The sequence below is a fragment of the Rhinoderma darwinii genome, chromosome 4 (assembly GCF_050947455.1).
Source record: "Rhinoderma darwinii isolate aRhiDar2 chromosome 4, aRhiDar2.hap1, whole genome shotgun sequence".
Lineage (NCBI taxonomy): Eukaryota > Metazoa > Chordata > Amphibia > Anura > Rhinodermatidae > Rhinoderma > Rhinoderma darwinii.
This window is the reverse complement of record NC_134690.1, coordinates 270,858,908-270,884,080: the sequence shown is the minus strand read 5'-3', so window position 1 is coordinate 270,884,080 and position 25,173 is coordinate 270,858,908. Positions and strand designations below refer to the sequence as shown.

The window sequence follows — 25,173 nt, the reverse complement described above, 5'->3', positions numbered from 1 at the left end:
CCTCTTCCTTAACCCCTTCCCGACCCATGACTTGCCAGGACGTCATGGAGCTTGGGGTGGGTGATGTTTGCAGCGGGTTCACGAGCTGAGCCAACTCAATACACTGAAGGTGTCAGCTGTGTTTTACAGCTGACACAATGTTCTAACAGCCAGGAACAGCGATCGCGCTGTTCCTGGCAGTTTAACTAGTTAAAGGGGTTTTTCCATGAGGGATATTTATAACATATCCGGTCCGATCTCTAGAATGGGGCCCCCTAAACCCAATTCTAGCTTTTTGTGCTCACGCTGCCTCCCGGCCACTTACTGATTACATGGTCGGGTGACACAGAAACAGCGTAACTCGCTGAGCTAAGTTGTTTCCGTAACTCCCATAGAACTCAACGGCAGTTACGGAAACATGCTAAGCTGCTTCCGTAGCTGCCATTCACTACTATGGGAGTCACGGAAACAGCATTGCTCAGCGAGCGCTATATTAAAGATGTATTATGCGGGCCCAGATGACGCGTTCAGTTGTATCTAGCACATAGGCGACTATTATCAATAAATTACACTATTCGTTTATAGTCGTTTACCTGCCAGACTTCCCACCCACACATCACCGTTTCTAACACCACACTATTCTACTCACCTTGAGGCAAGCATCTCTAAAACGGGGGACCCTCCTACAAGTCAAACCTACTTGAGAAAACTTTAGCACCCTCTATAGGTGTAGGTTTAACTTGAATAAATAGCCATCCCCCAATACAGTACAAACATACGCATGAGAATTTCTGATGATTTCCATGCCCAGAGACCACTGGTTAACAGTCTATGCCTGCTGCTCTATAGGAAGAATGCAGGCAGGAAAACAACAGAAATGTGAACCTCATTTGTAGCCATGCACGGACTTCCTTTACATTTATGTGTAAGTCTACAATACACAAACATCTCACAAACAGACAGGTCTTGGAAAAATAAACCAACTACAATAGAACGCAGATATTGATCGGTAGATGTTTGTCAATTAACCCACATCTACTTATAGGCTAGTCAATATATTTATACATGTTTACATGAAAGAAAACCATGAAAAATCTGGAGAGTCTCACACTTTCCAGTGTGGGTGTGTTGGTAAAAAAAATTAAAGATAAATAAAAAAAAGCATGCATTCGAACTGTGAACACCATGTTTTGCTGTAATAAAAGCCACATCCTTTACTCGGTACCCACAAAGCAAAATACCATTGTAGGGAAGAAGCTGCACAGGCAGAAACCTAAGATGAACCTCCATCGTTACCACACAAATTTGGACAGTATATTGTATATAATAAAAGCACAACAGTACACTACTGCCTATACTACATACACATTCTTAAACGGGTTCTCAGCTTGGGACAATCTCTAATTGATAGAAAGGTCCCCGGACAATAAGGTAATCACATTGACATAACTTGGCACAAAATGGTTCAACAAAACGCAAAATTTATTTATTTTGAATTCACAATATTATGAATGTTTTCGGTCTGGCAAGACCTCCATCAGATAATTCGGATGTCCTTGGTGCTGAGAAGTATAAAGAATATTTCCTAATTAATGTCTTTAGAAAACACGCACCGTTGCTGTAAAGAATGGCCCGAATTATCTGATGAAGGTCTTGCTAGACCGAAAACGTTCATAATATTTTTTAACCATTCTGTGTCAAGTTTTATAGCAATATTACTACGGAGTGGAGTCCTCTACACAATACGCTAAATAAGTGTGTCCCTTTGTTGGGGCCCCCAGGGACCAGCAGTAATCTGTGGGAAAACCGGGCAGTAAGTGTACAATTTCCCTGCGGCGCTACTACAGGGGGAATTAGGCACTGCACATTCAAATCAAATGGGTTGTCTGTGGACAAGGGCATTCGTCCAGCGCCAGAGACATTCTTTGTAACATAATCTGGTAAAGAGATGGGGATCCTGAACAGAGGACCCACCCCCCCCTAAAATAACTCAGAAATCCCTAATAGAGAATATGAAAATGGGTTTTCTAAACTGAACAACCCCATTAAGTAAATATATATATATATAGTGCTCAGGCCCTATTCACACGACAGGGATTCTCGGCCGTGTGACGGCCGTCACACGGCCATATTAGGAACAATAGACCCCACATGGGGCTATTCACACGGCAGAATTTTTGATGGCCCGGTAAACTGGGTAGACAAAAAAAATGGAACATGCCCTATTTTGGGCCGTTCTCCTGGCCGCACGGCTCCGATAGAAGTCTATGGGGCCGTGTAAAAAACACGGATGTCACTTTGATGTGATCCAAGCGACGGCCGTGCTTTCTGCCGCTCGCCCTCTTCTCCTCACAGTGCGAAGTGCACATGAGGAGATTTTTTTTGCTCCCTGTAGGAGCGGAATCCCTAATCTCCGGCCACAGCGTTGCCGAAGCGGTGGCCAGGGATTTCGCAGCAGAAGTCCCTGACGTCACTGTCCATATATGGACAGTGACATCAGGGACTTCTCCTGGAGCGGTCCCCTACAGTGGCGCTATCTACAGGAAGGGGGTTGTGCCATCTATGGGGGGTGCTATGTACAAGGGGGCTGTGTGGCACTACCTACAGGGGGGCTGTGTGGCTCTACCTACAGGGGGGCTGTGGTAGTACTACAGCTTTCTCTTCAGTGTTCATTTATACAAGTTCCCCTGTACTGCCTGCTTTAAAACTGCATGAACATTTTCCTTTATTATGGAGCCATTGGCAGACATACTGATAAGGGGATTTAGGTATGGAACAAAAAAAGGAGTAAAAAAAATTGTCTATGTGGATGACATACTGTTTCAGGATGATTATAGTGTCTCTTTAGACAGGGTCATCAGAGTTTGCCGTCGGGTTAACCCCTCAACGGAGAGGCAAACTGAAACCTAACCTTTCCGTTTCCCTCACCATTGATATCAATGGTGACGGAAACGTTGCTAAAAGGTTTCCGTTGGTCACCGTTGTGACCAGGTTCCGTTGTTTTGACTGAATAAAGAGCGCAGTTGACTTCTATTGATTCCGTCAAAAACAACGGAACCCTGTCACAACGGTGAAAAACTGAAACCTTTAGCAACGTTTCCGTCACCATTGATATCAATGGTGATGCAAATGGAAGCTTAGGTTAGCGTTTGCCTTTCCGTTGAGGGGTTAACCCGACGGAAACCTCAGACGGAACCCCTCAGCGGAAAGGAACGGTGATGTGAACAGAGCCTTAGGTGTTTTGACTTTAACTTGCATGCCAAGCTGCTTCCGTAACTGCCATTCACTACTATGGGAGTTACGGAAACTGCGTAGCTCAGCGAGTTCCCGTTTCCGTAATTCATGGTCGGGAATCACACGCTTCAGCCAAAACACAAAGCAGTAGAACAGGGTTTAGGGGGGACCCGCATCTGACATTTATGACATATCCTGTGGATGTGTCAAAAATGTCTATGATAGGAAAAACCCTTTAATGTCTTAGCCAAACAATTTAGGTATTCAGCTGAAGATGAATATCTTACTGGAACTGTTCTTTAGAAAAGGGTATGAGTTATTAGAGTCGAGAGCAATTAAAACAGGTTTAACTCCTTAGCGACATCCAACGTACTATTATGTTCAATGTGCACTACCCCAATATGGCAGGTGGCGGCCATTTCAAACAGCTACACCCGCCTGCAATGGAGATATCTCAATCCTGGCCGCTAACAACTGCGGCCTATGAGTGGTTAGGCAACGGGAGGAGGGTGTGAACGTTGCAGGGTGCCAATCGGTTGCCAAGGCTGTCATAGACCTATTGAAGGCCTCCAGGTCTGCCATCAGTGCCTTACTATTAAGGCTTAATAGTAGATCACTGATAAAGGTAATACACTGCAATCCAGTATTGCAGTGTATTGAATGAGCGATCTAACGATCGCATGGTAAAGTTCCCTAGGTGGACTAAAGAGAAAAAAAAAGTGTTTCACAAAATTTAGAAAAAAAATATATAACTTGTTCCAAAATCCCCCTTTTCCCAAAAAACTGTGTAAACAATAAAAACAGTACAAATAATTGGTATCACTGCATCCGGAAAACTCTAAACTAGTAAAATATCAAATTTTTTAACCCGCCAAATAAATACCGTAGGGTAAATAAATTAAAAATCGCAATACAATTGCGTCCCCAAAAAATGTCATAAAATGTGATAAAAAAGTTAGATGGTACCCTACAGCTTGCCCCGCACAAAACAAGTCCTCACTCCATCGATTGAAAAATAAGAAGTTATGGCCATCAGAATATGACAACACAAAACAATTTTTAACAAATTGTTTATTCTGTGTAAAAGCAATCCATTCTGAAAAAAAACACTATTTAAATTTTGGTATCAACGTAATCGGATTGACACGGAGGAGTATAAAGTAAACATGTAGTTCTTACCCCATGGTGAAAATGTAAAAACGAGACCCAAAGAACAATGGAGGAATCACTTCTCAGTTTCCCAGTACACTAAATGGTAGCATAAAAACTACAACTCAGCCTGCCAAAAACATGCCCTCGTACGACTATGTAGACGAAAAAAAAAATAAAAAAAAAGTTATGGCTCTTGGGATGCAATGATGGAAAATCAAAAAATCAGCTGTGTCTCCCAGGCGTCAAGTATAGATCTTACTCTTTGACGAACTTACTTTACAAAACTTGGGATAAAGCAAATGCAATACCTGGGAAAAAAAATTGGTCATGTGAAACGCCATTTTGAAATAATGTATATATATATTCAAGGAAGTTTGTGAATTTCCACACAGCGACTAACAGATTAATAAGGAGGCCAGTTTGGTGTCACATTTGTTTTATGAACGAGAACTAAAATCCTTCTCTGTTCTACAAGAACAGTTTTATATTGAACAGAATTCAGATTTTTATTTTTCCCATTCACCAGGTTGCACATCTAGTTCTATCCATTAGGGGCAGGTATGAGTATATAACACACAATGGCATCAAATAACTATAACACAAAAGAATTAAACAATTGCCGCAAATTAAATATAGAGCTTAGACCTTAGCTTTCAAATCATACCAAGTTCAAGGGCAATATTTATTGAGCATCATCCCTTTACAGTCAGGGAGCAGGATCAAAAGTGTCTTTATCGGGGAGGGGGTGAGTAGGGGAAGCTGCAAGTGACAGCTGGAACAATGGAGACAGTCTGTCAGTGATCTCTCCATCTGTACATCCTTCCAGTGACGTCATGTATAAACTCTGCATGTCTTGAACTTTTATTTTTTTTGGGGGGTGGGGGGTTGTTGTGCCCCTAAGGGCTTGGTTGAATTTTTTTTTTTACATTTTTTTTTTACACAACTTTAGAAAATTGTGTCAACATAGCCAAAGCACTTTGTGCAAAACTGTAAACTGAAGGCAGGAAGAAGGGAGATGCAGCTGCAGACTCTACCTTTGTATTTCAGTAAAACAGTGCAAGGGGAAGCAGCAGGGGGACACCTGAATGGTTCAGAGAACACCACACATCAGGAAGAGCCGGGCAGTGGAAAAAAATGCCCGCCAGCATGAACCTGCAACAGCAGGGCTGATTTATCTGGGTTTAACAAGAGGGTTAAAAAGGAGTTGCCTAGAGTCAATGACAAAAAAGGCCCACCTCACACTGCATTGCAGTCATTCAACTGATCGGAAAAATGTTGTTTTATGCAGAGAAGTGATTACTTGAAGCTACAGACCAAAAGAAAAACATCTGGAAAAAAAAAGTTTTCCATCGTACTTATTAATCTTTATGACTCCCTTATTTATAACTTACCAGTACTATTTACGAAGCAGACACCCCCCAAAAAAAAAAAGATTGAAAACAGGCAGCTCTACGACTGACAATACCAATAGATAATGTGCCGAGTACTGGTTATATTCTTGGGTATCCTCAGAGACTCAAGATTAGAAACACAAATACAACAAAACCAGCTCTTCAGGCAACTTATGTGAAAAATGCAACGAACGGAAACCATTAGCAATGTTTCTGTCACCATTGATATCAATGGTGATGGAAACGGAAGCTGTGGTTTCAGTTTGACTTTCCGTTGCGGGGTTCACCCGACGGAACCCCGGAACGGAAAGCCAACGCTGATGTGAACAGGCCCTTATACTTATTTTGTCAAAATTTAAAAAAACAAGATGTACACATACAGCGTTGCTTAAGAGTTTGTGAACCCGTCAGAATTTTCTATATTTTTACATAAATTTGACCTAAAACTAGATCAGATTTTCACACAGGTCCTAAAAGTAAATGAAGAGAACCAAATTAAACAGATGGTATGAGATTTTTATGCTGTAATGCCGGGTTTTCCTTTCTCCAAACATAATGCTTCTCATTAAAACCTAAAAGCTCTATTTTGGTCTCATGCATTCCCAAAACATTGTTCCAATAGACTCTGGCTTGTCCGGGTGACCTTTAGCAACCTGCAGACGGGCAGCAATGTTCAGAATCCGCAAATGTGTTGACTTTCCCATCAAAGCAGTTTTTAGAACGGCTGCTACTGGAACCTGGTACCAGAAATACACCTAACTATTGTGTTTGTGTTCCTTTTGAAAAAATTCTATTCACTAAACAGTGAAATGCACCTTTTGTAATTGCGTGTATGTTTGTTTTTCCTTTTTTTATTTTTTACCATTTTGTACTGTTTTGCAAAAATGAAAAAAAGAAAACACATTAAAAAATATCCACGTTGAAATTTGGTCATCATGGAGTGTGAATACGGCCACTAAAAATTCTGCAACATTATGTGAACAAATGCACACGCTCAGAAAAAAACATAATAAATAAGGTAATCTGCAGAGGTTCATATATGGGAGGGTTTTTCCTCTTTCCACCTTTATTAACAGTACATTTATTCAGCATACATAAGAACTAACATATTTGTTTAAAAAAAGAATACGGTTTCTACACCATTTAAAATGTTTTGAGGAAAAAACATTCTGACCAGGATGAAAAAGTCCTTTTCGGACACGTTAAAAAGTGATTTTACACAATTAAAGTTTTCACATGTCAATATAACACTAACATTTACAAAAAAAAATTCAAGCAGGTTAACTTCAAGAAACGTACTAATGAATGGATCCCCTCAAAGCCTATAAAAGCCAAATATACTGGTCTGAAGTCTTAAATGATATACTAATATAACTGAATTTTTGTGAATCTGTTTTTTCCGGCCTTGGCTTTAGCCATTTGAGTGAATGCTGAGGGATAAAGGAGATTTGAAATTATAAAAAAAAAAACTAAAAAACAAAAAAAACACCACGGTCCAAAAAGCATTACAACTGAATCACTAAGGATGTTACTGCACCAGGTTCACACAGCATGTATGCAATGTGATTTTCTCTGTATCAAATGCTTTTTCCTAAAAGTAAAATACCAAATACAGTAATACTGACAGTCTAAAAAATACTGTCTAAAAACAAAAAAAATGTAAGTAAGGCTCTGTTCACACATCCTGAAGCAGAGCAGGAACAATCGCACGACGGATACCTGTGACGCCCACGGACCGCATTGACTTTCACTGGGATCCGTCGGCTCCACTGAAGTGACCGTCGCTTTGCCTGCAGCGCTCTTATTCCTATCAAATTTAATGAAATCTGCAATGGAGGCTCCAACGCAGATGTCAACATACTCCTTTATCTTAACAATAAAAAAATGTTCAAAAAGGATTCAAATGAAGGTTATACTTTTTTCTTTTTTTTCTTTTTTTACACGGACAAAGAGAAAGTCCAAAAGTTAAATGTCAAAAATACCTTTAAAGAAAAAAGTTTAAAAAAAATAGACTACTGCTTTTGGATCTAAAAGTATTAAAAATCCCCACAGAGTTTAATGAAATATAAAAATAAAAAAGTTTCTAAAATATAACTAAGTATATGTGCCAACTTGTACATACGATCACTGTATAAAAGGGAAACTTTTCTCTAGTAAGACGTGTTTTACTTCATCTCATAAAAGCCTTTTTCTGACTCTCTTTTACAATGTCGTCAGGGGAGGGCGTCTGAAAATCAAATGGCATGATCTCTGGTTGACCCATGTGATCGATCAGCTTTAATCCATTATTTTGACAGACTGGCGCTTGAGTTACTGAAAAAGATTTCCTGCACACTTTTGGAATGTAGGTAAAACACAAACTTAATGCAAATGTGGAAGGTTTGGCTTTCAAAGACTTAACCCAATTGGCGGGTTTCTTGCGATTTTTAGAAACCAGCTTTTTTACGGAACATGTACACTTGTTACCGGTGGGTTTATGTTCTAACTGAGTAGATGGTTTTGTATTAAGACATGAAGGATTGAGACCGCCAAGTGGCTCGCTAATGAGAAAGCGGAGGTCAATGTTGGTATCGGTCTCAGTCACTCCACTGGACAACACATTGTGGAGGTCACCATGAGGTTTGTTATTAGATTCAGCAATGAGATCAGACAGGGAAACGTGAACATCTCTCTGATCAGTGCCCTCAGAAACAGTAAGTGATGACAGAGATGTGGTCAGTGATGGTATATTGAATGCTGCATTAGACACCTCAGATAACGGAGACAAAGGAACAAAAGATACAGTCTGCAAGCCTGTATTACAAGGATTCTCCTGAGAAGAATCAACAAGAAGGTCCTGTAAAGTGTTCCTCCCTTTGTGCTCCTGGATCAGATCAGCCAGTGATGGACTTCCATACTTTGGAGCCGACAAACTTTCTCCATCAGAGGACATGCTATCCTCAGAATACAAGACTGAACTTAGATTTCCAAATAAAGTGGCCTTTTCACGCAAGACGTGATTTTCTGGCCCACTGTATGTTGGGAAGGAAATTGCTTGAGAACTATGTAGGCCACTGGCAGCTACATCTGAAGATCTTTCTACAATCACAGATGTACTAGATTGACCTATCGGGATCAAATCTGGAATGTGGGCTATATGCTTAGAGCAGTTCATAGGAGTCGACAGGTCTAAGTCCCCCATGGTACTAGAGTTAACAGGTGAATGATTTATTAAATCCAGCAGACTCATTTGAGACAAGGCAACAGGTTTTTCATTGCCAAAGTTCTCCTGTGAGCTTTCATTTATAAGGGCGGATAAAGACAAACTGGGAGAGAAATCGGATAAAGTATTCTCTAGAATACCATCTAAGGAATCACCAGAAAAAGTGTCACTTTGAGATTGTCTATTTGTTGGGTTGGAAAAGTTTAACCCTGAACTATCAGCACATTTTGATGTGTTTGGAAGTAAAGAAGATAAAAGTTGGTCGTTGGAGAAGTGCTTAAAAGATGTAAATAAGGCTTCTTACCTTACGATGGCCAATAATATTCAGGTGGTCAAAAAAAGGCAAAATCCATGCATGAAGTCAGCAGGAACAATGCAAAAAAGGAAAAAATAAAAAACACAAAAAAGGCATTTATTTGCTAAATGTCACAATAAACGGATTATATAAAGCAGATGATTTTTTTATTTTATTTTTTAAGAAATTTCTTAAGCACATAAAATGCAAGTAGCCTAAAATAATAACACCAGATAGAAACCAGTCTCGGGTCTTCAATGCATAAGCCTTTTTGCTTGATATATTTGCTTCCATTGAATGTGGTGATCAGGTACACTCACTAAATATTAGGACATTTGTTTTACAGCAACGTATTTCTATTAGTAGATAATCCGTTGCTGAAACAGTCTAGCTGGGACTATGGAGCTGCAAACATCAAATCAATTCCTTCAATCTAGTGTCATTGGGACCGGACAAGTGCTGTATTATACAATATTCTGGATTACACAAAGCTCAAGATAACATGCTTACGGCTTCCCTCACACACACTGTGTGTAAATAAACAAAAAAAGCCACCCAAAACCATGCAAAATTTGTAGTGCGTTCAATATATAAACATGGTCTTCCAGCCTAAAGGGGTTTTCTGGTTTTAGGTTAATAAAGTTTAAATCACTGTGTAAATGCAGTTATACACCTCTTTATAATACACAATGGGGGAGGTTTATTAAGACTACAACAGTCTTCATAAAAAAACAATCTAGCGTAAGATACAACAAATGTATTTAGACACTAATGAAATAACGTCAGCTAGAGTCTGACCTAAATTATTTGATTTCATTTTGAAAAGTGGCGAGAGCAGACGACAACTCAAAAGTCAGATTTTTTGCGACTTTGGTAACATTTCTATGCCAAAAGACTGGCATAGAAACGTTGTTAAAGACAAGCTTTCACCTCCCCAAACATGTGCAGCATGTAATAGGCAGGGCTTCACAAACCCTGTCTCACGTAAAATTATTTTTTGTAACTCCCTCCGTTATACATATTGGTGCCGTTAAATTTGGCGCCCGATATGTAGATAAGCCACTGAACAGTCAATGGGGCGTTTCTAACTAACAAAGGCAAGGGGGCGTGATGTCTCCGCTCTGACACTGTCCAATCAGCTGCGGACAGTGTCAGGGTGCTTAGCGCTGTGTTCTCTCCCGCGAGAACACACACAGACTTGGTGGTTGTGCTGCAGATAGCGTGGGCGCGCACATGGACCGATGTAAGTAGATCTCCTCCTCGTCTCCTCCTCGTCTCTTCTCGTTCCGTGGCAGCCAGAGTGGTGACGTCGATGTGCGAGCAAACGGCCGTGCGCGCATGCGTGAGGGTGAGCACACGCTATCTGCAGTACAAACACCAAGTCTGTGTGTGTTCTCGCGGGAGAGAACACAGCGCTAGCCGCCCTGACACTGTCCGCAGCTGATTGGACAGTGTCAGAGCAGAGACATCACGCCCCCTTGCCTTTTAGTTAGTTAGAAATGCCCCATTGACAGTTCAGGGGCTTATTTACATATTGTGTGCCAAATATAACGGCACCGATATGTAAATAACGGAGGGAGTTACAAAAATAATTTTACATGAGACAGGGTTTGTGTAGCCTTTCCTATAACATGCTGCACATGTATGGGCAGGTGAAAGCTTCTCTTTAATGTCCCCCTTTGCATTTCAGTTCCTCACCATTTGTGAGATATTTGTTTGAGGTCAGTGAATATTCAAAGGCTGCAGATCGATACATAGTCCAGTTCTCAGTTAAGAAATGGATATAATTCAACCCATCTAGGTAATGCTCTATTAGGACTAGTTCTTACTGAGTATTTTGGCACTGTTTTTGACGTGGAAACCGTGTCTGAAACCGCGCCAAAAAAGGCTCCAATTGATTTCAATGGGGGGTGGAGGAGTTCTTCCCACGAGCAGTAAAAAACCCTCTCGGGAAAATGAAGCGACAAGCCCTTTCTTCGGGCGTTTCCATCCCTGACCTCCCATTGACATCAATGGTAGGCAGAGAGCATTTTTTGCTCTGGTTTTTGCCTTCGGCACTCAATGGCCGCGGGCGAAAAACGTGGCAAATGTTTTGCCGTCAGGTCAAAATCTGCCTTAAAATTCCTGAAGGAATTTTGAGGAAGATTTTTCTGCCTGCAAAAAACTCAGTGTGAACAGGGCCTTAGCTAAACAGCCTGACTCCAGACTGATACATTGCAGCAAACTACCAGAGATATTTGTGCAGCTGCTACTGCTGGTTTGCTTACAGACCTAGACTGGTATCCACATCTCAGCTCAGATCTAGGACTAGCTTTGGAACAGTTTACACCCTGTGAAAATGGTGAGGAATTGGAACACAAAGTCCCAAATTTTTCAATGGATGTGACTTTTTTTGGCGCATTTTACTTCAAGATACTGACTAATCTGCTCTGTGACATTTTTATTACCCATTTGTGTCAGAATTTCGAGCCATTTGCGTGATGCATGCCTTTTCCAAACGAGTGGAGCCATTTGCACTGCACTGGTTTGTAAAAGTGGAGTTAAAACTTAACACGGCTTACTGCTTGGCCAGGATTTAGACACATTTATGAAATGAGAAAAGTTGCATCTCTACTCCACACAGACACTGGCGTAGAGAAAACACCCTGTCATTGTAGTCAATTTTAAAGTTAATGGTAGTGAGATTTGTCGTGACAGATTCATCAAAAGGGCAGATTCAGTAATAAATTTGACGCGATTTCAATATAACAGTCTAGCTCTAACTTCTAACTAGAAAGAAAACCCCTTTAAGACCCCATGCACACGACGGACTGCAATTGCGGATCAAAATACTGATCCGTGCCATAGAAAGGCTCCGCAAAAAATAGGACGTGTCCTATTTTTTAAATTTATTTTAACGGACTGTGCTCCTATACTTTATAATGGGAGCACGGGCCGCAAATACGGGTGACTGTCCGCGGCCAGTGATTACGGCTACAGCGGTGTACAGGGGGCCTAACACATAACCTGTGTTGTTATCACTTTGATTTGTGATCTGAGGGATTTCCGGATTTGAGAAAATCCACAAAATTTCTCACTTTTTTTATGGAAACATGTGCTCTATTAATATAAAATTTCTGGATTACTGGTCTCCAGATTAAAGCAATTGCAGGTTATAAGGCTCTCTCAGAAGTATGTTGGGGCTTCAACTCATAAGGGGGATAGCCACTATCTTTTAGAGGACATATGAGACTGGCAGTTAGTGGCCGCACCAGACCGAAGTGACATTTTATTTATAGTGACAGGACATCCCAAAGGAGCCATTGGTGGCAGGGTCACGTGAAATTATGACATTACGAAAAATTTTCAAGACAGGGGAACAACTCAAACATGAATAATAAAAGAAAAAAGTTGTTGTTTTTTTGGGGGGGTTTTCTTTAAATAAAACTTCCACACCCCAAAACTTAGACTACCCCATTTAGCAGTGATATAGTAAAGTAGTCGAATTATGATATCTCTCACACATGTAGGCTGAACTGGATGGGCATAATTTTTGCGGCCTTACAAACTACGCTACTATATCTGTAACAGAACAATTATAAAACAAACACACCTTTTCCTAGTCTTGCAGCAGATGAGGCATCTTGGGTAACAGGCTTCCGGCTTGTGTCGCTGTCCTGCTTAAAGACTAGGTCCAGAGCCTTGGCTACATCAAAGCCACATTGCAATACTGCATCAATCATGATCTGCTCTGGTACAGATTCTCCTAGGACTTCTCTCATTTGATCAAGGCATGAATACAAGCGAGCTGAAAGATATATTAAAAAAAAAAAAAAAAAAAAAAAAAAGAAGTTAAATGCTTGCCAAACAGAGAAAACTGTGAAGATAGAAGAAATAAGCTTATACTACCTTGATCAACTGAACTCAGGGCAGTACAGGAAGCTTTGGATTTGTCATCATCTTCAGTTGCCCCCTCTTCTTCTTCTTCCAAAGGCTCAGTAAAGCTTGAATGCCTGTCCCGTTTAGAATATATGAACTGAGCAGCTGGAAATAAAGAACACAATACGCTAAACCGACATTCTAATTCATATAAGATAAAGCTCTACTAAGCACTGTAAAATCTAGATAGCGGATAGTTAAAAATAATAGCGATAGAAAATAAAAAACATTTGACTTTAGAGAGACATACGTAGAGGGGTTTTCACGGCTGATTTGCATCCATGCAAGACCCATTTTCACAGATCCGTGAAAACACAGGACATCCTATTTTTTCACAGGCCGCTCATACGGTCCATTAAAAAACGGCTGTGTGAATAGCCCCATAGGAACACATTGATTTTTATGCAGCCATGTTACGGACATAAAAAAAATATGTCCGTCACACGGCTGTTTTCACCGCTCGTGTGAATAAGGCCTTAGGAGATTTTCAGAATAAGCAGTCATAGGTGTGTACATGAGGAATAACACTGTTTCTGGCCATTATATTGTATTCTGCATTATTTAGCCCCCCCCGCCCCCCCCCCCCCCCGCAGTCTCTCTAATTCTTAGTTGTCTCAATGCTAGTAGGCTTAGGCCTCATGCACACGACCGTGTTCGGTCCGTGATATACGGTCCGCATGTCGGCCGCATGTCCCGGACCGAACACAGTGCAGGGAGTCGGGCTCCTAGCATCACACTTATCTATGACGATAGGGGTCACTGCCTGTCCGCGGAACTACTGTCCCGTACTGTAATCATGTTTTAGTGTGTGACAGTAGTTACGTGGATAGGCAGTGACACCTAGCGTCATAGATAAGTATGATGCTAGGAGCCCGGCTCCCTGTACTTTGTACGGTCCGGGACAAGCGGCCGACATGCGGACCGTATATCACGGACCGAACACGGTCGTGTGCATCAGGCCTAAGACTTGCAGTAAGGGTGCTTTTAGTGTCCTGGGTTGCTCCCTCTGCAGGTGCGATGTTTCAGTGGCACTGGTGGTCATGCGATACTGCACTTGATGAAGTGGCAAGTGGGCTCATACAATTTGATCAAAATGTAAACTAAACCTCATATTCATAATTTTTTTAATTTTGCATGTGCGGTCTGGGTTTTCTGCTCTCCCCTTATGGATATATAGTCTGTCTCTTTCTGGTACCAGCACTCCACCCATTTGGCCTTGGTGTTTTTTTTATATAGCAGGTGACTGCATAAGTGTTTCTACCTGTTTGTTCTCAGTTTGGCCCCTTAGACTACAAGGAAAGGTGAGCTTTTTCCATCGGTTCACTTTTTTGTGGTGTTGTGTGGTGATCTTTGTTGCTGTGGTGCTGCATCTGTGGGGGGACGTGGCACAGAGCCAAGGTGGCTTAGACTGGCAGCATGGGTGCGGTTAGTCTCCTGGGCTGCTCCCTCTGTGGGTGCTATGTTTCGGTGGCACTGGTTGTCATGCGATACTGCAATTGATGGAGTAGGGGCCCACAAGAGGTTGCCATGAAGTAGCAAGTGGGCTCATACAGTTTGATCAAATTGTAAAACTAAGAACCTCTTGTTCATATATTTTTTAATTTTGCTGAGCCGCAATAGATAAGGTATAGCATAGTGGATGTGCGTTCCAGGTTTTCTTCTCTCCCCTTGGGAGCCTAACTGTTATCATGTCTTCTATATACTGCACACAGAGAAGAGGAGAATCCTCCTCTGCTATCTCTATCACATACGAGGTGCGTCCAAAAACCAATGAGAATGATTTCCAAAAACTTGTCCGATGAGCAGAAGGAGAACCATCAGTTAATCTCCCAAGAACTGTTGGATCGTGTGACAACTGATCCCGACTTTTTGTGTAGAGTAACTACTGGGGATTTTTTTAGTACGAGCCTGAAACAAAAAGGCAGAGTTCGGAACGGCACACTCCCAACTCACCTTGACCAAAGAAAGCCCACAGGAGCAAATCGAGAGTCAAATCAATGTTAATAATTTTTTTGGACTGTCAAGGAGCTGTTCAAAAATAAATTTGTACCACCAGGACAGGCAGTCAATCAGACTTTTTACCTACAGGTCCTGGAGCGTTTGAAGGCAAGGGTTTTGCGACTGCGCCCTGATATTGCCAAAACGTGGATCCTCTACCATGACAATGCGCCAAGTCACACATCATTGGCTGTGAGGTAGTTTTTGGCAGAAAAAAAAACATGCCTACCTTTCCTCACCCTCCCTATAGCCCTGACTTGGCACCGTGTGACTTTTATTTGTTCCCCAAATTCAAAACTCAACTGAAAGGACACCATTTTGGTACTGTTGAAAATGTCCGGTCAGCCATGATTAGGCTCTGAACAATCGTTGTGTTCAGTCCCAGGGGACTTACTTTGAAGGTGATCGAGCCTAATTGTATGTTTTTTTGGAAATCTCTCTCATTACTTTTGGGATGCACCTCGTATATATAGAAGCAGCATCATGGAGGACATTACACAGCAGTACAGAGCAGTGTAACTGAGAATCCAGCACTGGGGTGACATAGAAATCTTACCAGCAATGTCTCTGTGTGTTTCTCTCTGCTCTTACTTTCTCCCCCTGCTCAACCCTCCATGGACTTAGATCCAACGTCTGTGTGACTCACTCTCTATGCTCCCTCATCCTGGTCACCCACACCCCTTTTTATAGGCTTTTATAGTAGGTTGTGAAGTGAACCCCCTCCCCTCTTCCTGTAAATCTGCTCTGCAAGCAGGGACAAACAATGCTTTACAACAGGGGGTGGACAGCGGATTACACGATGGGAGACACCTAGTTGCACTAACTTCACACAGAATTTGCATGGATAAAACTACATTTTAACAGTAAGTAATTACAAAGTTGTTCCATATGAAGTATAATATTAGATGAGCATAAATTGTTTGAAAAGTTAGTGTCCATTTAACCCTTTCATGAACAGGGGTTAACATTTCACCCTTTTAAATGCTGGCAAACAAAGAAGGCGGATACCATGGCAAACTGTGTAGTTGCGTGCGCAATGACGTTTGGGTAATGTAAACCATAAGGCAGTCATTTAGGATATGGTGGTGTTTGAATGAAGACCAGAAGTGATGGATTTAGGTGCTGCGGATTATTGCCTGTTTTGACAGGAAGTATACAACACTTGTATTCACAGTTCAGATGGTACTTGTGAGAACACTTAGAGAAGAAGCAAATGAATACCAAGAAAACGACTTGTGCTTAGAGTATGAGCCATATCTCATGTCATAACCTTTACTGTTCACGAGCTTCACCATCAGTTGTTTGCTTCTTACTCAGTCGTTTGATTTTGTTTTTCCAAGACCAATAGTGTAATAATTGCGCTAGCTAGAAATTGTACACATTATTGAATAGCGTAAAGGCACACCCAGTCTACCCCCACCCAATGAGCCGTAACACACGGCTGATCTTGTTGCAGAAATTTTCTGCGACTGAAATTCAGTACCATGCATCTGTATGGGGTTGTATCTGCGGCAGATGACTCGGATGGATTTTCAGACGAGGAAAATCTCTGCAAAAAAAAAGGTGACTGCATTGTTCACACAAGGTTTTTCTGCAGATTTTGTAGCCCTAGTAGTGATCAAGTATTGACAAGCAAGGAAACTAAGAGGAGGCAGGACTTACTGGAGAAACAGTATACATAGTCACCAGGAGTCAAAATTGCCACGGAGAACAAACACAACCTGTCGTTCAGTAATATACTGACTGTCACAGAGAGTAAGCAAGTACAATGCATTCTACGAACTCGGCCATTTGTATTTAGTTTACAAGAGCAGTGACAGGAAGCTAGGTGGGAGATGACATCTCTGCTCCCGTGCTTGGCTTGGATTATGCTGCAGCAGAAACTGACCATCTATTTTCCATTTTTTTAACCCTGTTATTTCCCAAAATACGTCTTCATTCCATTCATTGCTACAATATCAGTAATGACAATGATCGGATTGAGCAAATTGTTTATGCAGACCAGGTAATAAATCAGACGCAATACTTATACCCTTTACAAGTAGTGATTATAGTCAGTCGTGGCAGAAAAAACCCCTGCAGAAAACCCAGCCTTATAGGCCTCATGCACACGACCGTAAAAACACCCGTTATTGCGGGTCGTTATTACGACCCGCAATAACGGGCTCATAGGCTTCTGTTAGCCACGGGTACCTTCCCGTTTGCTCACGGGAAGGTACCCGTGCCGTTAAAAAAGATAGAACATGCCCTATTTCATGCCGTAATAACGGCACGGGCATCCCATAGAAGTCTATGGGGCACCCGTAATCATGGGTGGCTGCGTGTGTTCACCCGTGATTACGGGAGCGTTGCGAGGTGAGGCGAGGTCAGGGGACTACCCGGTCTGCAGGCCACAGCCCAGTGGCGTAACTACCGCCGGGACTACAATGAAAACTATGGCAGAGCGGGGAGGTATCTCCCCGCTCTGCCATAAACAAGACATGTATCCCCTATCCTGTAAAAAATAAAAATAAAAGACGTTCATACTTACCGACAACTTCCTGCTTCCTCCAGTCCGGTCTCCCGCCCGTTGCCTTGGTGACGCGTCCCTCTCGACATCCGGGCCGACGTCCTGGATGACGTTTCAGGCCATGTGACCGCTGCAGCCAATCACAGGTCAATCACAGGCTGCAGCGGTCACATGGACTGCCGCGTCATCCAGGGATGTCGGGCTGGATGTGAAGAGAGGGACGCGTCACCAAGACAACGGCCGGGTAAGTATGAATTTCTTTAACTTTTATTACAGAAAAGGCTGTCCCTTCTCTCTATCCTGCACTGATAGAGAGAAGGGGCTGCCGATTAGTGCAGTGCTATTTTGCTGCCAAAAACGTGCTCGTAAATACGGGTGGAATACGTGTGACACCGGACCCATATTTACGAGCACGGGTTCGTAAATACTGGTGCAAAACGGGTGGAATACGTGTGACACCGGACCCGTATTTACGCCAGTATATACGGGTGTGAAAAAATACGGTCGTGTGCATGAGGCCTTAAAGGGGGTTATCAGACTTGTGAAATTTTAAAAAAAGAAACACCTGCAAATGTAATAGAACAAGAAAAAAAAGAATCAGTACTCACCTCCTCTATATTCACTGGCAATCCAGGGCTGACAGTTTGGCTGTCCTCCCGGTCTTTGTTTATTATCGATCAGCATGTAACCGCTCAGCGGTCACATGTCATATACGTCTGGCTGCACCACTCAGCCATGGGACATATTATGCCAGGTATACTGTCTTTTTTACGGAAACCACAGCAAAACCACGCTATTTTGTCGCCATTTTGCAAAATGGTGCAGTTTTGATCCAGTTCGCAGCAAAAAAAACAACACATTTCAAGCACAATGTGTGAACCCAGTACTAATCTGCTGGAGGAGGATGCAGCTGCTTCTGAGTCTTACTACATACAGAGCAGCAATAGCCACATACTGAGTAGAAAGCTGTGACAGGATTTACTTCCTGCTTCTTCTAGTCTCCTGCTGCTCCATAAGGAATCCATCTCATATTGCTGTTAATATAACTACACCTATCATGGAGATAGCAGCACATGTCTCCCCTGTATTTACATGGTGCACACTCGGTCGTCGTCCCCCACACACAGTGAACTCTCCCAGCTTAGAAGCAGGAAATCTCACAAAACAGTGAACATCTCCTGAGATGGACTGCTCTGACGTCAACTGAAGTCTCCCTTTTTCAAAGGGACAGAGCGGTTATCAATAAACTAGAAGACATTCTTTCATTTTCCTAATTCTATATATTTGAGAAAGGTTCTCTCTTATGACTTCATGAGTAAGCGATAGGTATTCCTTAAACAAGCCATAGCTTTCAGACGGCCGTTGTCGATAAGACTTGTCATTCATGGTTGGGGAACTTTGAGGAAATATTTGTCAGGCAGCCGCTTTATTGGGTTTGGAATTAGGGTGTCAATTTTTGAGTTGGTTTATAAAATTATTATGTATAGTTGAAATTACAGTATAAATATTACATATACAACCAGTTTAGACTAAATATTTGCCATACTGTATTCATCATTGAATATCCTGATGTCTGTGTTCTTTATTGTAGTCAGCAGGACAATTTCATAATTTTTTTTAACTCCGTAAAATTTTATATAAAAGAAAAAAAAAAAAAAAAAAAGATTTCTCTCAAATATCACTACACAATTACTCAAATAACAAAAGCACCATTAAAACAGAAGATGAAAGCAGGAAAACATTAGGCACCGTCATATAGACCGGTATAAAACGAAAAGCTTTTGGACCTACAATGCGTTTCAAGGTCGATCTGACCTCATCTTCAAGTACATACAAAACCTTGTTGTTAACATATTTATTTAAAAGATGGTACCGGCACTGGACTGGAAATTACCTATTTTCATTTGTAACAAACAAATGCAACAATTAGTTACAGTACATATAAGCTATAAAAATTTCTATAAGCTATCAGATATCAGATATAAAACACATTTAAAATCAAGAAACAACTATTCAAGAACGATAAGAAAAAAAAGGTTGCAATAAAAGCTCCATAGTGACTAAAGGAAATGACGTATCAGTTTAACTTTTTCCTGTAGAATCAATATAATGTAAGAGATTACATGTGATTGACCCGACCCCTGAAATTATAGGACGTCTGGGGGCTTGTGGTCATCTTTCACATTATATAGATTTGTTTTTACAGGAATATGTTTTACGTTTCCCTACTTCTTTAAGTGATTCAACCCAATTGATCCACAAACTCTGTTCAGAAAAATGTCTCTGCGTGCTACCAAATCTTATTTCTCACTCTAGATGTTCCTGTACTGTACTCGAACATCGAAAAAGATCTAGGAGTTGAGGCTGTGCCCCTAGTCTATGTTATACAACATAACATTTTCTCATTTGAGAAAACCATTTTTCGTTAGGTGAGAGGCTGTGCGATGGGATGTTTAACCCATTAAAGACCCAGACATTTTGAATTTTTACGTTTTAGTTTTTCACTCCCCGCCTTCCAAGAGCCATACCCTTCTATTTTTCTGTCAATAGAGTGGTGTGAGGGCTTATTTTTTGCGGGGGGAGTTGTAGTTTCTATTTGCACCATTTAAAGTACCGTTTAATGTACTAGGAAATGGAAAAACAAATTATTCCTCCATTGTTTTTGGGGTTTTGTTTTTAGGGCTTTCATTTTTTAATTGGAGAAGTGATAAATATCTGATCAGTGGGTGTCTGACCGCTGGAATCCCCACCGATCGCAAGAATGAGCTTACCTTGCCGTTCCTGGAAGTCCTATAGGAATGGAGCGCATGCGCTGTCTCTGCTCCATTAATTTCTATGGGGCTGCAGAAGATAGTGCTCGGCAGCCCCATAGAGATTAATGGAGCGGTGGTCGAGCATGTGCACTATCGATCCATTCCTATGGAGATCCCAGAAACGGCAAGGCAAGCCCGTTCTCAAACGGTGAGGGCCCAGTGGTCCGACCCCTATCAATTAGATATTCATTACCTATCCTGTGGATAGGTGACAAATAACGATTATGGGAAAACCCCTAACATAAAAAGGATTCTATCATTGCTCCACTGCATTTGTAGTGTACTTGCTCGGGTGCAGCTATAACCTACACTACTAGTCCTTCTCAATGAATTAGAATATCAAAAAGTTAATTTATTTCAGTAATTCAATTCAAAAAGTGAATCTCATATTATATAAATTCATTACACGCAGAGCGATTTCCAGCATTTTTTTCTTGTAATGTTGATTATGGCGAACAGTTAATGAAAACCCAAAATATAGTCTCTCAGAAAATTAGAATATTATATCATTTCAAAAATGATTTTTAATACCGAAATGTTGGCCTACTGAAATGTACAGTATATACCCTCAATACTTGATCGGGGCTCCTTTTGCAGGAATTACTGCATCAATGTGGCGTGGCATGGGGGCGATCAGCCTGTGGCACTGCTGAGGTGTTATGGAAGCCCAGGTTGCTTTGATAGCGGCCTTCAGCTCGTCTGCATTGTTGGGTCTGGTGTCTCATCTTCCTCTTGACAATACCCCATAGATTCTCTATGGGGTTTAGGTCAGGCAAGTTTGCTGGCCAATCAAGCGCAGTGATGCTGCGGTTATTAAACAGGTATTGGTACTTTGGCAGTGTGGGCAGGTGCCAAGTCCTGCTGGAAAATGAAATCAGCATCTCCATAAAGCTTGTCAGCAGAGGGAAGCATGAAGTGCTCTAAAATTTCCTGATAGACGCTGCGCTGACTCTGGACTTGATTTAAGGTTGAACGGAAACCAAACGCTGACTTGAACAGGCCCTTAGTTAGGTTGTACTCTTCACTGTTTCATAGATAAGTTATCTTATATGTGATTGAGTTATATAAATAGAGAGGTTGAGCGATAAGTCATTTCCTTTACTGTGGAGCTTTTATTGCTAAAATTTTTATCATTGTTACATAGTTGTCTATTTTTAATGTGTCTTGTATCGGATACCGTATATGAATTTGTATAGCTTATATGTAGCTAATTATTGTATTTGTTTATTGCAAATGAAAACAGGTCATTCCGGTATACTCCTTTCTGGTTCAGCGCTGGATATATGGTCTAAATACAAAAACTTGTTATTAACACTTTTATGTACCTCAAGAAGTGGTCAGATTGACCCTAAGGCTGGGTTCACATGACCTATTCTCAGATGTAAACGAGGCGTATTATGCCTCGTTTTACGTCTGAAAATAGCAATTAGACCTACCGGTAATTGTATTTCCAGGAATCCATCATGACAGCACTACAGGAGGTTGCCCTATTGACCTCTGTAGGGACAGGAAGACAGAGGTTAAAAGGCCCCTCCCACCACCCACTTGCCAGTGTTTTTCAATTACTACACCAGGATGGATGCAACCCTATTTTATTTCTAGGGATAATAACGGACATGTTAAATGCACAAATCAGAATTCAATCAGGGAGGGATGTAAGAGTGCTGTCATGATGGATTCCTGGAAATACAATTACCGGTAGGTCTAATTGCTATTTTCCAGTACATCCCTCATGACAGCACTACAGGAGCAATACCAGATTATAATGCTCAGGGCGGGACTATGGATTGAAGGACTTTCCGTCCAAAACTTAAATCCGTATCGGACAGAACATCGAGCCTATAATGTTTGTAAAACGTATGATGGCTTGACCAAGTGGCAGCTCTGCAGATTTGGTCCATAGAGGCTTCTCTTCTTTCTGCCCAGGATGCCGAAACTGCCCTCGTTGAATGGGCTCTGATGCCTTGTGGGGTACATAGTCCTTGGGACTTGTAGGCTTCTTGTAGGGTAGTTTTTACCCATCTCGCTAGAGAGCCTTTTGAGGCTTTCTTTCCTCTATTCTTTCCCCCAAATAGGACAAATAGATTTTTATCTTGTCTCCAGGAGGAGGTTCTATCCAGATACTGAAGAATTGTTCGCCTGACATCCAGGCAATGGAATTTTTCTTCTTGTTGGTTTTTTGGATCTGGATAAAAGGAAGGTAGAATTATTTCTTGTTCTCTATTGAAAGCAGTAGATACCTTTGGAATAAAGGAAGGGTCCAGCTTTAGGATGATCTTATCCTCTTGTACTTTTAGGTACGGTTCTATGACTGACAGAGATTGGATTTCTCCAATCCTTCTTGCTGAAGTAATAGCGACTAAGAATGCAGCTTTTAGAGTTAAAAAATGCATACTAATTTCGGCGAGCGGCTCAAAGGGGGGCTCACAAAGAGTCGTTAACACCACATTCAAATCCCAGGTAGGAACGGATTTCTTTAGGGAAGGTTTCAGTTTAGAGACAGCTTGGGTGAATCTTCTGATCCACCGATGTTCAGCCAGAGGAGTGTTAAAAAAATTACCTAAGGCTGAAATCTGTACTTTTAAGGTACTAGGGCTAAGTCCTTTTTTGAATCCCGATTGTAAGAAATCTAGGATTTTCGCAATGTTGGGAGAAAAGGGGTCTGGTCCTGGGTTTCCATGCCAGGAACAGAATTTCTTCCAAATCTTTTGATAGATTTTAGAGGTAACTTCTTTATGACTTGATAAGATAGTTGAAATTACCTCGTCTGACAGACCGTGGTTCCTCAAGATCTGCCTTTCAGGATCCAGGCTGACAATTTCAGAGTTTCTATTCCCTGGAAGAATAAGGGACCCTGGGAGAGAAGATTCTCCCTGACTGGGAGCATGATAGGGTCTTCCAACGCTAGGTATTGTACGATTGGAAACCAACTTCTTTTTGGCCAATAGGGAAGAATAATGATGAGCTTTGTCAAATCTTCCTGGATTTTTCTTAATACCATTGGTATTAGAGGAAACGGAGGAAAGGCATAGCCCAGATCCATGTCCCAGGGTTGGGACAATGCATCTACTCCCAATGGGTTGTCTCTGAGATTTAGGGAGAAAAATGTCTCTACTTGAGTGTTCTTCCTCGTGGTAAACAGGTCTATTTGTGGATAACCCCAATTTCGGGTTAGGGACAGAAAGACTTCCCTGTTTAGGGACCATTCTCCAGGGCCTACTTTTTCCCGACTCAGGAAATCTGCTGATAGGTTCTCTGAGCCTTTTAGGTGGACTGCCGTGACTGATAGGACGTTTTCTTCTGCCCAACTGAAAATTTGTGCAGAGAGGGCCTGAAGAAGAGTGTGTCTTGTTCCCCCTTGATGGCGAAGAAAGGACACTGCTGTCGTGTTGTCCGATAAAATTCTTATATGCTTCCCTTTTATGGTGGGTGAAGCTCTTATAAGTGTCTCCCATACGGCTCTTAGTTCTTTGAAGTTTGAGGACATCATCTTCATTTGAACAGTCCATGTGCCCTGAAAGTGTTGGTCTTGGATTACTGACCCCCAGCCGTGTTTGCTGGCATCTGTGGTAATCACTACATAAGGAGAAGTTCTCCAGGGGACTCCCTTGTCTATGTTGTTTGTGCAGAGCCACCACAGGAGGGATGATTTCACAGTCTCGGAAATTTGAATTTTTAAATTCAGGGAGTTTTGTTTTAGATCCCACCGGGACAAGATCAGATTCTGTAAGGGTCTGGAGTGAAATTGGCTCCATGGAATAGATTGGATGCAAGACGTCATCATTCCCAACATCCGCATACATTCCCTTATGGAACAGGCGTCTTTCCCCCAAAATTTTCTTACTTCTGCCAGTAGGAGTATTTGTTTCTCTCTTGGGAGGAAGGAATGCTGAAGGGAGGAGTCCAGCAGTACTCCTAAGAAGACCTTCTGTTTCTGGGGAGGAAGACTCGACTTCTGAAAGTTGATTATCCATCCCAATTCTTGTAGGAGGGAAAGAACCTGTGACCGATGACTGTCTAAGATAGCCGGAGTATCTGCTGTCAACAAGAAGTCGTCTAGATATGGGATAATTACTATACCTTGATTTCTTATGAATGCCATGATCTCTGCCATAATTTTTGTAAAAATTCTGGGGGCGGAGGAAAGGCCGAAGGGGAGGCAGACAAACTGGAAGTGGAGAATGGAAGGACCCTCCTGAATTGCGAATCTGAGGAATCTCTGGTACGCGGGGTGGATAGGAACGTGATAATACGCATCCTTTAAAATCGATCGTACACATTGATGCCTCTTCCCTTATTAGAGGAATAGTCGATCTGATAGACTCCATCTTGAATTTCCGATAATTCACCCATTTGTTTAGGACCTTCAGGTTGATTATTGTCCTGTAGGAACCGTTTGGTTTTTTGAATAGTGGCCTTTGCATATTTCGTTGTGGGGAACTGGAGAAATGGCTCTCAATCTGAGTAGTTTCTGGATGTCCTGGATAAGGATCTGATGAAGATCTTTTGCTTGGTACTGGGTTATTAGGAATTTCTCTGGAGGAATGGAGGAAAATTCTATTTTGTATCCTTCTTCTATTATCTTTAGAACCCAGGGGTTCTGGGTTATTCTCGACCATTTGGGATAAAAATGTAGGAGTCTTCCCCCCACGCTCTTGGCGTCATTGCTTTGAGGGCTGGAA

General features: G+C 41.7%; 1 protein-coding gene across 3 annotated transcripts in view; it reads right to left on the bottom strand.

The window, feature by feature from the left end:
- The window catches only part of HBS1L (HBS1 like translational GTPase), a 113,419-nt gene that overhangs the window by 68,142 nt on the left and 20,104 nt on the right, over nt 1–25,173 (bottom strand). For 2 of the 3 annotated variants that reach the window (XM_075862506.1, XM_075862505.1), the window contains exons 3-4: nt 13,142–13,276; nt 12,846–13,040 (exon numbers count right to left, since the gene is read on the bottom strand). In XM_075862506.1, the coding sequence (XP_075718621.1) occupies nt 12,846–13,040; nt 13,142–13,276 (330 nt within the window). Of the gene's footprint in view, nt 1–6,788; nt 9,258–12,845; nt 13,041–13,141; nt 13,277–25,173 lie in introns of those variants that run through there. The other variant, XM_075862507.1, reaches the window with a different exon arrangement.